The sequence below is a fragment of the Schistocerca serialis genome, chromosome 5, assembly GCF_023864345.2.
Source record: "Schistocerca serialis cubense isolate TAMUIC-IGC-003099 chromosome 5, iqSchSeri2.2, whole genome shotgun sequence".
Taxonomy (NCBI): Eukaryota; Metazoa; Arthropoda; class Insecta; order Orthoptera; family Acrididae; genus Schistocerca; species Schistocerca serialis.
The window spans coordinates 37,384,378-37,401,691 of NC_064642.1; the positions used below are offsets into that span (position 1 = coordinate 37,384,378).

The 17,314-nt window shown below is 41.9% G+C and overlaps 1 protein-coding gene across 2 annotated transcripts in view; it reads left to right on the top strand.

The window, feature by feature from the left end:
• LOC126482309 (UDP-N-acetylglucosamine transferase subunit ALG13 homolog) overlaps positions 1-17,314 on the top strand; it is a 30,416-nt gene that overhangs the window by 1,245 nt on the left and 11,857 nt on the right. Inside the window, exon 1 of one of the 2 annotated variants that reach the window (XM_050106342.1) lies at positions 11,490-12,632. The exons of the other annotated variant lie outside the window; for it this stretch is intronic. Within the exon in view, the coding sequence (XP_049962299.1) occupies positions 12,507-12,632 (126 nt within the window). The 5' untranslated portion in view covers positions 11,490-12,506. Of the gene's footprint in view, positions 1-11,489; positions 12,633-17,314 lie in introns of those variants that run through there. 2 annotated transcript variants of the gene reach the window in all.

Genomic DNA, 17,314 nt, shown 5'->3' on the forward strand with positions numbered 1-17,314 from the left:
GCCATGAAAGTGCTCTCTTTGGACATCTGCCTCTTCCATGCATATAACATACTGTAACCATCCTGTCTTCTATTCCATATTTCTGTAGCCTAAAAGGTCTTCATCCTTCCTCTTATTTCCTCATTTCTTATGCATTCAAATCAGGCAATTCTACGTGCTCTTCTCAAGTAGTCTGTTTCTGAAGATCTAAAGTCTCTTTTTTTATTTTATTCTGTGAGTTCACAATATGCACTACCTTAACTTGTCATTGCGTCCACAGTACATTTTTATAATACCAGTTTAACCTTTAAACTCACCTTTGAGGACCAAAGAAGACGATTTAATTTTTAGATAGCAAAGAAGACGATTTAATTTTTAGATAGCTGCCCTTTCCTGCCTGATCGGTTGTTGAATGTGTGTGTCACATCTTCCGTCATGTAATAGGATGCTACTAAACTCTTTGTAAGTTTTAACTTAAGGTCTGCCCATGTCCAATTTACTTCCCTCTGCAACACATATATTCTACCCCACTTTTTGTATTCGTGTTACAACTTCCTAAGCATGTAACATATATCATCTTTATCATTTACTACTGCATCCTGATGAACAGCATAGAATAGTGTGTACATACACTTGTTCCCTACTTTAATCCTCCTTGGCATGCACTTTCTACCCCAGAGATCCTGTGCATTGTGCACATACATCATAAAGAGAGTAGGAGATAGACTGTGTGCTTGTTTCAGACGTTCAGTTATTCTGGAGGTCTCTCTGGAAATTTCTTTCCTCACTCTAATGGCAAATTCTGCTGACTTGTGGGGATTTATGATACTTCTTACATATATTTTTGGCTGTTCCTGTGACCACAACTACTCACACAATATCTTTAACGACACTGTGTCATATGGAAATCAAATGACTTCTCGGATTCCTTTCCAATCTCTTCTCCATGATCTGTCATAAGATAAAGATGTTATCTACACAGGACCTGTCTGTTCTTCCAATTCAGTTGTAATCTTCTCCATTCTTGGTTAAAAAATCCCCCCATGAAGCCTGCTTTACTGTATGGTTAAATGATGATGGCGTCACCTTGGATAAAATATTACGGAGGTAAAATAGTCCCCCATTCAGACCTCCGGGCGGGGACTACTCAAGAGGTCGTCGTTATCAAGAGAAAGAAAACTGGCGTTCTACAGATTGGAGCGTGGAATGTCAGATCCCGTAATCGGGCAGGTAGGTTAGAAAATTTAAAAAGGGAAATGGATAGGTTAAAGTTAGATATAGTGGGAATTAGCGAAGTTCAGTGGCAGGAGGAACAAGACTTCTGGTCAGGTGAAAACAGGGTTATAAATACAAAATCAAATAGGGTTAATGCAGGAGTAGGTTTAATAATGAATAAAAAAAAATAGGAGTGCGGATAAGCTACTACAAACAGCATAGTGAACGCCTTATTGTGGCCAAGATAGACACGAAGCCCACGCCTACTAAAGTAGTACAAGTTTATATGCCAACTAGCTCTGCAGATGACGAAGAAATTGAAGAAATGTATGATGAGATAAAAGAAATTATTTAGATAGTGAAGGGAGATGAAAATTTAATAGTCATGGGTGACTGGAATTCGACAGTAGGAAAAGGAAGAGGAGGAAATGTAATAGGTGAATATGGACTGTGGGTAAGAAATGAAAGGGGAAGCCGCCTGGTAGAATTTTGCACAGAGCATAACTTAGTCATGGCTAACACTTGGTTCAAGAATCATAAAAGAAGGTTGTATACATGGAAGAAACCTGGAGATACTGACAGGTTTCAGATAGATTATATAATGGTAATACAGAGATTTAGGAACCAGGTTTTAAACTGTAAGACAGTTCCAGGGGCAGATGTGGACTCTGACCACAATCTATTGGTTATGAACTGTAGATTAAAACTGAAGAAACTGCAAAAAGGTGGGAATCTAAGGAGATGGGACCTGGATAAACTGACTAAACCAGAGGTTGCACAGAATTTCAGGGAGAGCATAAGGGAACAGTTGACAAGAACGGGGGAAAGAAATACAGTAGAAGAAGAATGGGTAGCTTTGAGGGATGAAATAGTGAAGGCAGCAGAGGATCAAGTTGGTAAAAAGATGAGGGCTAGTAGAAATCCTTGGGTGACAGAAGAAAAATTGAATTTAATTGACGAAAGGAGAAAATATAAAAATGCAGTAAATAAAGCAGGCAAAAAGAAATACAAACGTCTCAAAAATGAGATCGACAGGAAGTGAAAAATGGCTAAGCAGGGATGGCTAGAGGACAAATGTAAGGATGTAGAGGCTTATCTCACTAGGGGTAAGATAGATACAGCCTACAGGAAAATTAAAGAGACCTTTGGAGAAAAGAGAACCACTTGTATGAATATCAAGAGCTCAGATGGAAACCCAGTTCTAAGCAAAGAAGGGAAAGCAGAAAGGTGGAAAGAGTATATAAAGGGTCTATACAAGAGCAATGTACTTGAGGACAATATTATGGAAATGGAAGAGGATGTAGATGAAGATGAAATGGGAGATATCATACTGCGTGAAGAGTTTGACAGAGCACTGAAAGACCTGAGTCGAAACAAGGCCCCGGGAGTAGACAGCATTCCATTAGAACTACTGACGGCCTTGGGAGAGCCAGTCCTGACAAAACTCTTCCATCTGGTGAGCAAGATGTATGAGACAGGCGAAATACCCTCAGGCTTCAAGAAGAATATAATAATTCCAATCCCAAAGAAAGCAGGTGCTGACAGATGTGAAAATTACCGAACAATCAGTTTAATAAGTCACGGGTCCAAAATACTAACGCGAATTCTTTACGGACGAATGGAAAAACTGGTAGAAGCCGACCTCGGGGAAGATCAGTTTGGATTCCGTAGAAATATTGGAACAATTGAGGCAATACTGACCCTACGACTTATCTTTGAAGAAAGATTAAGGAAAGGAAAACCTACGTTTCTAGCATTTGTAGACTTAGAGAAAGCTTTTGACAATGTTGACTGGAATACTCTCTTTCAAATTCTGAAGGTGGCAGGTGTAAAATACAGGGAGTGAAAGGCTATTTACAATTTGTACAGAAAGCAGATGGCACTTATAAGAGTCGAGGGACATGAAAGGGAAGCAGTGGTTGGGAAGGGAGTGAGACAGGGTTGTAGTCTCTCCCCGATGTTGTTCAGTCTGTATATTGAGCAAGCAGTAAAAGAAACAAAAGAAAAATTCGGAGTAGTTATTAAAATCCATGCAGAAAAAATAAAAACTTTAAGGTTCGCCGATGACATTTTAATTCTGTCAGAGACAGCAAAGGACTTGGAAGAGCAGTTGAACGGAATGGACAGTGTCTTGAAAGGAGGATATAAGATGAACATCATCAAAAGCAAAACAAGGATAATGGAATGTAGTAAGTCGGGTGATGCTGAGGGAATTAGATTAGGAAATGAGACACTTAAAGTAGTTAAGGAATTTTGCTATTTGGGGAGCAAACTAACTGATGATGGTCGAAGTATAGAGGATATAAAATGTAGACTGGCAATGGCAAGCAAATAGTTTCTGAAGAAGAGGAATTTGTTAACATCGAGTATAGATTTAAGTGTCAGGAAGTCATTTCTGAAAGTATTTGTATGGAGTGTAGCCATGTATGGAAGTGAAACATGGATGATAAATAGTTTGGACAAGAAGAGAATAGAAGCTTTCGAAATGTGGTGCTACAGAAGAATGCTGAAGATTAGATGGGTAGATCACATAACTAATGGGGAGGTACTGAATAGAGTTGGGGAGAAGAGGAGTTTGTGGCACAACTTGACTAGAAGAATGGGTAGGTTGGTAGGACATCATGTTCTGAGGCATCAAGGGATCACCAATTTAGTATTGGAGGGCAGCGTGGAGGGTAAAAATCGTAGAGGGAGACCAAGAGATGAATACACTAAGCAGGTTCAGAAGGATGCAGGCTGCAGTACGTACTGGGAGATGAAGCAGCTTGCACAGGGTAAAGTAGTGGAGAGCTGCATCAAACCAGTCTCAGGACTGAAAACCACAACAACAACAACAACAAAGCCTGCTAATTCATCTTGTTACGCTGCTACAGTGATAATATCCAAGCTTGTTTTCTTCCTTTTCTACATCTCTTAGAGTTCAGACATGGTAAGTACCATTCTGCTGAAATTTCCTCCCCATACTGCATAAATTCTATTAAACACACTGCTTAGATATTTATACAGACTACTTGGGCCATACCTCTCTAACACAATTTGCACATTTCCATGTACTGGTTCTCTCTCATGTGCCATTTTATTTTCTTCTACTGTGTCCTTCTGTTGGCAGGGCTTTAAAATATTTCTCCCACTCTAACAGACTACCAATTGTCAGGTTTGGTCCATCTTTTACTTCTTTTGTCAGTCCTATAACTATTTTTCATTCTGCTGCCACTTTGTGCATCCGTGGCATCAGTTGCCAATGGTTCAGTGTACATTCTTAATACAACCTTTACATTTGCATCAGTATGGACTAGTCGATAATTTTTTACCCCCTGAACCTGCACAGTTGTCAGCAGTTCCCACATGGAATTTGAAGCCCAGGCCGTGACAAGAGTTGTTGTTGTTGTTTTTTGGGGAAGGAGACCAGACAGCGAGGTCATACGTCTCATCGGTTTAGGGAAGGACGGGGAAGGAAGTCGGCCGCGCCCTTTCAAAGGAACCGTCCCGGCATTTGCCTGGAACGATTTTGGGAAATCACGGAAAACCTAAATCAGGATGGCCGAATGCGGGATTGAACCGTCATCCTCCCGAATGCGAGTCCAGTGTCTAACCACTGCGCCACCTCGCTCGGTCCGTGACAAGAGCTTGAAATTTTAGTAACCATTGGGTTATGACAGCATGAACAATTGTCTAAATGTTTTGATCTGGTACAGCCACAGTGGTCAAACAGGTCAGGTTTGATTCCTTTCTAGGCAATGGTATGACCCTAATAGCCTACTGCCTGGAGAGCAAACTCTAGATGAGGCAAAAGCTCTGTCCAGCACTTTCTGCAATCTTACATCTAAATCTGTACTCTGCAAACCACCTTGTGGTATGTGGCAGAGGGCACATTGTTTACCACTGTCACTTGCCTCCTTTTCTGTTCTTTCATGAATGGTGTGTGGGACGATTGTTGGTAAGCCTCTGTGTGAGCTGTAATCATACCTTCATCACCTTTTCGTGAGAGATACATAGGAGGAAGCACTATATTGATTGACTTTTGTACGAATGTCTGCTTTTGAAAACCATGGCGTGATGCATGGCGCTTCTCGTGTAACGTCTGTCTATGGAGTTGGGTCACCATCTCAGGGACACTTCCATGGATACTAAAACAACCTGTAATAAAACACACTGTTCTTCTGCGAATTTTCTCTGTTCACTCTATCAATCATATCTTGTGAAGGTCTCAGACTGATGAGCAACATTAAAGCATTGCTCAAACTAGCACTTCATGGGTACACCAAACTTTATGAGGATTCTTCCAACGGATCTGTCTGGCATCTGCCTTTCCTGTTATTATATTATGAAAAGGAAAGTTGCTACTCACACTATAGCGGAGATGCTGAGTCACAGATATACACAATAAAAAGACTGCAACAAATACAGTTTTCAGCCAGTAAGGCCTTCGTCTAAATTAGATGACAGACACATGCATGCACACTCATGCAAACACAACTCACACACGCATGACTGCAGTCTCGGGCAACTGAGACCTCAGTTTTGTATTTGTCACAGTCTTTTTATTGTGCCTATCTGTGACTCAGCATCTCTGCTATATGGTGAATAGCAACTTTCCTTTTAATAATGTTGTTACATTCCAGCATGGATTTTTCATTGTTTTATTTTTACCTGTTATTAGTTTTATGTGGCTGTTCCACTTTAACTTGCTGTGTATATGTACCCCTGGATATTTAATGGACATGACTGCTTCCAGCAATTGTTCAGAAATTGTGCAATCATACAATACTGGAGCTTTCTGCCTTTTTAGTGCAAAATGTTGCATATGTTTCTATTGAGGGTCAATTGCCAGTCCCTGCACCAAGTATTCTGACACAATTTTCTTCTGTCGCTAGTTCGTTGTAGGCTATATGACAGCATCATCTGCAAAAACTTTTCAACCTAATCACGCAAATGGTCTGATATTCTGTACACTCTTATTTTGTTTACTAGCCAACTGTATGGGACTGTACTGAATGCCATCTGGAAGCTGAGGAACACAGTATCAACATAGGCTTTTGCATCTACTGCCTTGTGCAGCGTGGGGACAGACAAAATCCACATTGATTCCTACAGAGCAGATTTTCACTCTGTGTTGTTGTTGTGGTCTTCAGTCCTGAGACTGGTTTGATGCAGCTCTCCATGCTACTCTATCCTGTGCAAGCTTCTTCATCTCCCAATACGTACTGCAACCTACATTGTTCTGAACCTGCTTAGTGTATTCATCCCTTGGTCTCCCTCTACGATGTTTACCCTCCACTCTGCCCTCCAATACTAAATTGGTGATCCCTTGATGCCTCAAAGCATGTCCTACCAACCGATCTCTTCTTCTAGTCAAGTTGTGCCACAAACTCCTCTTCTCCCCAATTCTATTCAATACCTCCTTATTAGTTATGTGATCTACCCATCTAATCTTCAGCATTCTTCTGTAGCACCACATTTCGAAAGCTTCTATTCTCTTCTTGTCCAAACTATTTATCGTCCATGTTTCACTTCCATAAATGGCTACACTCCATACAAATACTTTCAGAAACAACTTCTTGACACTTAAATCAATACTCGATGTTAACAAATTTCTCTTCTTCAGAAACACTTTCCTTGCCATTGCCAGTCTACATTTTATATCCTATCTACTTCGACCATCATCAGTTATTTTGGTCCCCAAATAGCAAAACTCCTTTACTACTTTAAGTGTCTCATTTCCTAATCTAATACCCTCAGCATCTCCCGACTTAATTCGACTACATTCTATTATCCTTGTTTTGCTTTTGTTGATGTTCATCTTATATCCTCCTTTCAAGACACTGTCCATTCCGTTCAACTGCTCTTCCAAGTCCTTTGCTGTCTCTGACAGAATTAAAATGTCATCGGCGAACCTTAAAGTTTTTATTTTTTCTCCATGGATTTTAATACCTACTCCGAATTTTTCTTTTGTTTCTTTTACTGCTTGCTCAATATACAGACTGAACAACATCGGGGAGAGACTACAACCCTGTCTCACTCCCTTCCCAACCACTGCTTCCCTTTCATGTCCCTCGACTCTTATAAGTGCCATCTGCTTTCTGTACAAATTGTAAATAGCCTTTCACTCCCTGTATTTTACACCTGCCATCTTCAGAATTTGAAAGAGAGTATTCCAGTCAACATTGTCAAAAGCTTTCTCTAAGTCTACAAATGCTAGAAGCGTAGGTTTGCCTTTTCTTAATCTAGCTTCTAAAATACATCGTAGGGTCAGTATTGCCTCACGTGTTCCGATATTTCTACGGAATCCAAACTGATCTTCCCCGAGGTCGGCTTCTACCAGATTTTCCATTCGTCTGTAAAGAATTCGCATTAGTATTTTGCAGCCTTGACTTATTAAACTGATAGTTCGGTAATTTTCACATCTGTCAACGCCTGCTTTCTTTGGGATTGGAATTATTATATTCTTCTTGAAGTCTGAGGGTATTTCGCCTGTCTCATACATTTTGCTCACCAGATGGTAGAGTTTTGTCAGAACTGGCTGTACCAGGGCTGTCAGTAGTTCTAATGGAATGTTGTCTACTCCCGAGGCCTTGTTTCGACTTAGGTATTTCAGTGCTCTATCAAACTCTTCACGCAGTATGATATCTCCCATTTCGTCTTCATCTGCATCCTCTTCCATTTCTATAACGTTGCCCTCAAGTACATCGCCCCTGTATAGACCCTCTATATACTCCTTCCACCTTTCTGCTTTCCCTTCTTTGCTTAGAACTGGATTTCCATCTGAGCTCTTGATATTCATACAAGTGGTTCTCTTTTCTCCAAAGGTCTCTTTAATTTTCCTGTAGGCAGTATCTATCTTACCCCTAGTGAGATAAGCCTCAACATCCTTGCATTTGTCCTCTAGCTATGCCTGCTTAGCCATTTTGCACTTCCTGTCAATCTCATTTTTGAGACGTATGTATTCCTTTTCGCCTGCTTCATTTACTGCATTTTTATATTTTCTCCTTTCGTCAATTAAATTCAATTTTTCTTCTTTCACCCAAGGATTTCTACTAGCCCTCGTCTTTTTACCTACTTGATTCTCTGCTGCCTTCACTACTTCATCCCTCAAAGCTACCCATTCTTCTTCTACTGTATTTCTTTCCCCCATTCCTGTCAATTTTTCCCTTATGCTCTCCATGAAGCTCTGTACAACCTCTGGTTTAGTCAGTTTATCCAGGTCCCATCTCCTTAGATTCCCACCTTTTTGCAGTTTCTTCAGTTTTAATCTGCAGTTCATAACCAATAGATTGTGGTCAGAGTCCACATCTGCCCCTGGAAATGTCTTACAGTTTAACACCTGGTTCCTAAATCTCTGTCTTATCATTATATGATCTATCTGAAACCTGTCAGTATCTCCAGGCTTCTTCCATGTATACAACCTTGTTCATTCTGTAGATGTGTCTTAATAGCATGAAACATATTCTAAAATTCTGCAACAGATCGGTCAGTGATAGGCCTATAGTATTGTGCATCTGTTCAATGATTCTTCTTGAAAATGGGAATTATCTGTGGTTTTCTCCAACTATTAGGAATGCTTCATTCCTCAAGAGACCTGTACACTGTTGCTAGAAAAGGAGCGACTTCTTTTGCCTACTCTGTGTAGAATCGTATTGGTAGCTTGGGAGGTCCAGCATTCTTTCCTCTGCTGTACAATTTCAGTTTCTTTTATATCCCACGGAAATTTATTCTGATATGTCATTGCAATTTTTATGTGACTATTTCAAGGAAGAACTGCAATACCAGTACTGTATTCCTCGGTGAAAAAATTTTCGAAAAAGGAAGTTGGTATTTTGGCCTTGTTTCGGTCACCCTCCGTTTCAGCGCCACTACGGTCACAGGGTGTCTGGACCCATGGCTTTGATTTGTTTATTGATTTAGCGTAAGACAAACACTTCATAGCATTTTTTGTCAATATTTTACTTTCAAATTCTTGGAATGCTTCACCTGTAGGTCTCCTTGTGCTAATATTGGCCTCGTGGAGTTTTTATTTGTCTGTGAGGCTTTGATTTCATTTAAAAATCAGCAGTGAAGCTGTCTTTGCTTCTGGGGCAGCTTTCTAACATACTGGTTCATCCACAGGATGTCCTTCCCCTCCCTTACAACTTTGCTCTGCAGATACCTGTCTAAGGCATATTGTACAATACTTTTGGACATTGTCCATTTATACTCGGCATTTTCCGTCTCAGAGAAGAATGTTTCGTGTTGACTTCTCAGGTAATCTGAAGTCCTTTTCTGGTGGCACTTACTTAGCATTGACGTCTTTCTACCTTCCTTGACATTCCTATTTACAGTTGTTTTCAGTGATTGTATAATGGCCTTATGATCACTGGTTCCCTGTTCTTTGCTAACTGGGTTGAACACCGTGCTCATTAGTATTGAAGGCCATATGGTGATATTGATATTGCTCTATAGCAGGGCTTCCCAACCTTTTCAGCTGGCGTACCCCTTCTTCAGTCGAAAATCCATGGCGGACCCCTAGTCAGTCAAGAGCACAGTAACTTTAAATTTCAGAGCGAAACCCATGGGAACTGAAAGCTTCATAATGCAAGTGCCATGTTCCCGATGACTCCCCCTCCCCCGAAGTATCAATAGTCTTTGGTTTAGCGATGAATGAAAACAACTTGAAATTAACGATGCAATTTGAATTCCCGCTGTATCCAGACACTTGCTAGTGGATTTACTCCCTTTGTTCAACACACTATAGCCTGATTAAAATTACTTGGTAATTGAAATTTCACACGATGGAGCTGTCTTCCTCCAAGAGCAATCAATGTCGCGTCCAAACTGTTCGCTGTTGACAAGCTGCCGCTTATGGTCTGTTCACTTCCACTGTTTGGCTACTGTTGTGTAAGGAGCATGCATATTTTGTAACAGTTGCGTGTGTGTGTGTGTGTGTGTGTGTGTGTGTGTGTGTGTGTGTGTGTGTGTGTGTGTGTGTGTGTGTGTGTGTGTGTGGTTTTTCGTAGATTCCGAAGAAAAATGTTCAAATGTCTGTAAAGTCTTCCTTTGGTCGTCCTCCTCATTCATTTCAACTAGAAACTTCCCTTGTTGTGAAGGCGATGGAGAAACTGCAACCTTCTTCAATGATCCTGACTTCAGCCACCGATCCATGTTAGAAGTAATAAACTGGTCAAAAATCGACTTATGAAATAGGTAGGGCACTGACAAAGCAAGTTTAACATTTAATGATGCCTGGGGCCACATACGTGCCAGTGAGCGCTGTGATTGGTCGACAAAGCTCGTTCCGCGCATACGTAAAACGTTTCAGCGCATCCGGCGCCGTGAGCTGGGGCACAAACGACCCCCGTATTGTTGCGAAACAGTCGATCAGAGAGGCCCGCATTCTCCGGCACTAAACTGTGTATGCGTTCTCACTCAGAGAATGGGTGTACATCAGCGGCTATGTGTTTGTTCATTTTTAGGAGTGGTAACTATAGATGCTGCAATGGACTCTAAGTAATGTCTGTAATTCCATTTGGGAACTAGCGATTTGCCCGTTACTCCACTACTGGTTTAAGATGGTTCAGAATACATTATGTCTTCCTGTAAACTGGCCGTACATCCTTCCTGTAACTCTGATGCTGGATAACATGTATTGTTGGAAGTGGTCCTTTAGGATGGAATAATCTCCTAGTAGCAAAGTCATTTTTGCCTGTTTCTTCTTTTCAGTAAATGTGACCTAACTTCCCATAAAACAACTTTGTCAGCAGCTTTCCCCACGTGTGGAACCCATAAACGCATCTAATTCCCCATCTCCTCTTCTTCTAGCACCTGCCAAATTTGCAATCAGTGTCCCACAAGCTAAGCAAGCTCCAATTTCTCCAAAACTATTCATACTGACAGGAAATACTCTACATTGTTTATGCTTCTGAGCGTGCGACATACTGCGCCATACCAAGTGTTGTACCCTACTCAGTTTGTTACTGCACAAGAAACAGTGTGTCTGTTGGCAACTCATCCCAGTATCCATCCTGATTATCTGTGGAGTTTCTTCTGGAATCTTATCAGAGAAGTTGAGCTGGAGTGATCATGATTGCAGTTTAGTGATGGTGTTAAGGCAGCACCATGTTGCATCAATTTGGTATCCTCAGCTGTGGTATCATGAGGAACAAAACCCTCATCAAGCTCCACAGTATGCTGCTTTAAGTCAACTATACCTAGATTTGAAGCCAGTAAATCCAACCCAAGTATGGAATTGCAGCCACTGCCTACCAAATTAAGTACTTGCATAAAAGCTGCAAGTTACGGTGGCCAAGGTAAATGTAACCCTTCCTGATGCCTATGAATTTACAACACTTCCACCCACTCCACTTAATGTAGACTGTGGCGGACACATACAGACAAGTCCAAAGGACCTGTAACTAACAACTGAAATATGTGCTCCTGTATCTACTAAAATATCTTCCTAATGGTTAGGCTGCCTGTCACTGACACTGTGCACTGCTGACTAGTGGCTGTATTTACTAGAAATTCTGCCTGGAGGTTCCAGCATTTCTGCATCCATTTAACGCACCCATGCCATGTTGTGGTCTACTGTGCACTGACCATTGCTGTTCTGCACATTCTCTTGCTCTCGGTGGCGCGACGGACAACAGTTCTCACACATTGGTGTTTTGCAGTCCTGTCATGTATCACTTGGCCAGTGACAATAGTAGCACATCACTGTGGGTCCGATTATGTGGCCATGTGTCACGATTCTATTTCTGCCAGAGTGATGGTGGAAGTTACGGCTCCCTGCAGGATATCTCGAAAACATGTTGCAATTTCCTTAACATCTCTGCTAGTAATTCACTTAGAATTGCATCCACAGCACACTGTTTCACTTCTTGGACCACTGTCCAATCCACTTCTACATTCTCTGATATAAATAAAGTCTACATCTTTCTCATACTCCCCCATGCCATGTCAAGCTATTATTAAATCCTTGCCAGTAGTTAATAGTGATACTTTTTAACTGAAAGAATTCACATGATTTAGCTCCTCGTGACATAATAAATACAAATGGGATTCTCAAATAAAACTAGTGTTTCTTCAGTAAGTTTCTCACCAAACAGTGAAATGAAAGAAGGCATAGTAAAGCCCATTAGGAGTCTAAGTGGACTAGTTAGCAATGGGATTGCCTTTCTGGGCTTCTTCTCAACTTATTTAGTATCACAGTCATACTGCAATTATCTGCATGCATCTACACAAGCTGATGACAAGACCGGCTCTTGGAGCAAACTGCAAGGCTGCGGCTCAGCTCACTGGGTCTTAAGTTTGAGGACTGGCTAAACAAGTAACCAGTGACTATGAAAACTTCAATACATGGCAGTCCTTCCGATATAGTTTACGCCAATGATGAGCCTAACAGTGGTCAAACTCTAGACACCAAAATGTCCAATGGATTGCAAGTGGCCAGAACTCTTATCTTTTGGGTAAATATTAGCTTTAGCTTCAATTTAACTTCCAATAATTATGTAGCAACCAAAGTTTGACTGTTATGTTATATTCCTCCGAAGACTGCATGCTATATTTACGCTTCAGTTTTCAACTAGCTAGCTTTTGGAGTACATCCTTTCTTTCACAGAAAGAGGTGGTGCTGGCTGGACAGACAATGCCAGGAGAGCAGTTCGGCAGATGGACTAAGATGGGATGGGGGTTGTGTCAGGTATGGTAATAATAGGAAGGTGCAGCTAGCTAGCAAGGGGAGGGGAGGGGTGGCAGGTGGAGGATATCGTGAGACTTTCAGCAAGAGAGTTCCCATCACTGTAGAAAGCCATCCACAGATGACCAGGTTGTATAGGAAGTGTTTTCTAGTGAGGTTGTAGTGGCAGCTGTCGAAATGCAGATACTGTTGGTGGTTAGTGGATTTCATATGGACAGAAATGTGGATGGAGCCATCAGGTGGAGGCCAACATCCAGGAAGGTGGCACATTGGTTGGAGGAGGAGCAGGTGAAGCAGATGGTAGAGATGGTGTTGAGGTTGTGAAGGAATGAGGATAGGATGTCTTGGCCCTGAGCCCAGATCCTGAAGATATCATCAGTGAACCAGACTAGCAGTTTGGGGCTTTGGGAGGCTAGGGAGATTTCCTCTAGATGGCCCATAAAAAGATTGGCATAGGAGGTAGCCGTGTGGGTGACAGTGTCTGTACTGTGGATTTGTTCAGATATCTTTACCTCTAAGTAGATGTAGTTGTGTTGGAGGATATAGTTGGTAAGATGTATGAGAAATGAGATATTGGGTTTTGGGTTCGAAGGATATTGGGAGAGGTAGTGCTCAATAGCAGAAAGGCCATGGGCATGTGGGATGTTGCTGTATGGGGAGATGACGACAACAGTGAAGAGTAGGGTTACAGGAGGTAAGTGGGTTGGGATGGTGGAGAGTTGATGAAAACAGTGGTTCGTGTCATTGATGTGAAAGTCTAGATTTCAGGCAATTGGTTGGAGGTGTTGGTCAACAAGAACAGAAACTCTTTTCAGTAGGAGCATAATAACCAGCTACGATGAGACATCCAGGACTGTTGTGTTTGTGGATTTTTGAGGGTGTGTAGGAGGTGGGTGTGTGGGATATTGTGTAGAGGAGGGAGATGGACTGGGGAAGAGATTCTGAAATGGACCTACAGATTTCAGTAGGGATTTGAGGTTATGATGGACTTCTGGGATGGTATGACTATAACAGAGTTTGTCAGTGGTGGAGTCAGACAGTTACCGGAAGCCTTCTGTCAGATAGTCACTGCAATTCTTTGCAACAGCGGTAGAGCCTTTGTCTGCAGGGGTGATAATTAGCTCAGGATCTGTTTTGAGGTTGTGTATTGCTATCCTTTCATGTGCTGAAAGGTTAGTGTTCTTAGGAAGGGACCTGAGGAAGGATGGTGAGGCCAAGTTGAAGACATGAAATTTCTGCAAGGTGACTTGTGGGTAATTGGATGGGAGGAAGGGAGGTTCATGGTTGGATGATGGTATGAACTTGGAAGAGGCAAGGTTCACTGTTGGAATTAGGTTGGCTAGGATCAGATGGATTGGTGGAAAAGAAGTGTTTCCGTTACAGGGATCAGGAGAAGGAGAGAAGGTCTGTGACAAGTCCAACATGGGTAAACTTGGGTGTGTGGCTGAACGTGAGGCCTTTGGATAGGACTGGAACTTCTGAGGGGCTGAGGTTTTCAGTGGAAAGATTAACAACAGTGATTCAGGTTCGTATGGGTTCTGGATTCTTATGGCGTGATGGAGTTTTGGAGGGTGTGGCAAATTGAAAAGTTCAGCTGTGTAGAGTGTGGGTGGTATGAAGGGTTGACGAGGTGGATCATTGTGAGGGAATGGGTGTTGATGGGTAGTTGTGCTCCAAGACAGAGGTAGGATGTCAACGGGTTTATAATTTATGGAGGTGGTGGTTGGAATGCTCTTCTATGTATTGAGAACAAGGGTTTCAAGTTAGGATTCTACAGTAACAGTATCTTCCGGAATGAACAGTGGGGGTTCCCTCCGCCACACACCGTTGGGTGGCTTGCGGAGTATCAATGTAGATGTAGATGTAGATGTAGATGTAGATGCCTGTGCCATGGCGATGTTTTTCTATAGAATCAGGTTTGTGAGGGATAGGGACTGGTGGAAATCTGAATATGTGAAGTAAGCAGCATTTAAGGAACAGGGTATGGGACCGAATTTTAGATAGGGATAAGGAACTTTCGTGAGCTGATGCACTTAGATGGAGCAGGTTTCCATTTGGGTTGAGTGGTGCTAAGAAAATGAGGAATGTCAGGGGAAATGGACAAATGAAGGCGATATGTGATTTTAATGGGAAATAGATAACAGAGTATGAGTTTGGGGAGTGAAAAGGGCAGAAGAAATTCTGCCGAGGGCAATAGGATGGTTCTGTGATATGAGGGCATTTGACCACGTGTAAATTATCATCAATTGTGGGACACAAAAAGAAAAGATGTAAAATTCTGATGAGAGCAATGTGTTGAGGAAGTGTGGGTGGATTTGGAGATGGAGTGTGATGTTTAGTTGCTGGAAAGTGTTATAACTGTGATACAGTGAAGAGGTAGAAGAGTGAGTGGTGTAGTCATGACAGCCACGAACAATGCCATAGGGTGTCACAAGAGGTAAGAGGGAAAATTTAGGACAAGGTGCTGATGGAAAACACAGGAGAGACAAAGTAGATGTAAATTAGAAAATATTAGCAAAGAGTGGGCAGCACGAGCTTCAAATCGGAAGGAAGCCACTAGGTGGTAATAATCGTTGGAAAGTTTTGCTCAATCTACACATTCAGCACCTCCTACTCCAGTCCTGTTGCGGGCTTATCCTACCCTATCAGACGCTGGGCCTCCTGTGATAGTAGCCATGTAATATATCAACTTTACTGCAGTCACTGTACATCTTTTTATGTTGGTGTGACAACAAACCAGGTTTCCATCGGAATGAATGACTGCCACCAAACTATGGGCAGGAACTAAATAGAAAAGTCTGGTGACACAATGTGCAACTGAGTGCAACTTGTTTGATTTCAATGGCTGCTTAATGACCAGGACGATTTGGATTTTTCGTCCACCACCAGCTTTTCTGAACTGTGCCAATGGGAGTTATTGTTGCAGCACATCGTTCACTTCTGGCTTCATCTTGGCTTCAATCTCCATTAATCGACGGTCCCCATACCGGCAGCTTCCCCTTCCTCTGTCCTATAATGCCCTCTCAATTCACCTCTCCGTGTCACCTTCATTATATGCTACACTCCCATTAGCTCAGACACCCGCGCATCACATACCTGTTCTGTGCATCTGCTACCCCACTCTTTCACATCCCTAACCAGAAGATGGACAGCCTCCATTACTCACTCCCAATCACTCTTCCTGCCTCCCACATTTTTCTCCTGTAATCACTGCACTTTGTACAACCCCCACCCCACCCCAAACCACCTGCCAAAGCGCGGTCCTGACATTGTGCATACAGCTGGCACCATGTATGGGCACAAGCATTTGTGTGCATGTCTGCATGAAAACTTTCTCATGAATCAGTCTATCTACTAGTGAAAATGATAGCAAGATTCCTATTGTAGCTTCTAAGATTAGCCCAAACACATGGACAGAAACTATAGCAGGGGACTTTAATTTATAATGTATACAAAAGATAGATAAGCCATATAGGTGAACATCCAGTATTAACTGTAATGTCCTGACTAGACTGTGTGACTGTTTATCACGAAATGACTTCAGATATTACTTAGTTCACAATTGTAATTACTTTTTCTCCTAGAGTAATTAGAAGAGTGTGATGGTGCTCCTCCCTGACTATTAGGAAGTCTTCTCATTGCAATTCTGCAGCAGCCCAAAGCCCTCATGTTTCCCATTGCCAGGAATACTTGTTACTCAGTGCATTGGTTGCATGCCGTCGTCTGTCTAACATCCAAGAGCCTCTGGAAAGCATACAAAACAACATGTACCATCTGTAATTGTTAATATATTATATCCAGTCACACCCAGTTATATCCTCTGTCATGATATATAGCATCTTTGTGATATATTTACCATATTTATTATATTTATTTTACCATCGCAGCATTCAGTATTCCCAACTGATGCTACTCCATCGGATAGGCACCAACATCTTCCTTTTTTGGGTAGGTTGATGGCCACATTTATGGGCCACAGGTGGATCCAGGTCGCAGTGCTCTGCAACTTTTGTGAGGGGCTGCTAACAATGTAGTCTTTGGCATCAGTGCTTTCTGGTTTGCTGGCAGTAACAGCAAGATCCAAAGAAAATCTTGTAAATGAGGATACCATGGACCATCTTACTTGTGAAACTGTCTGGTGTGATCCAGCCAGCCCAACATGTGTATTCTTATACTGACTGCAGCACCCAGTACAGTTTTGTCAGCAACTTCTTATGTAATTCTAAACTACCCTACCTAATATGTTCTGAAAATCACATGTTTACTTGTCTTAATGCAGGCCATATTTTGAGTCAATAAGAAGACATACACCAAATCAGGGAGCATAGAAGTTGATCAGGTAATGGCCCAAGAAGCTGAGCAGCGCACCCAGGATGTGTTTCTGTACAGATTACCAGCAGACATGTCAAGCAACATGGGTATGGATTTCCCAGATACCTTGCAGGGAACTGT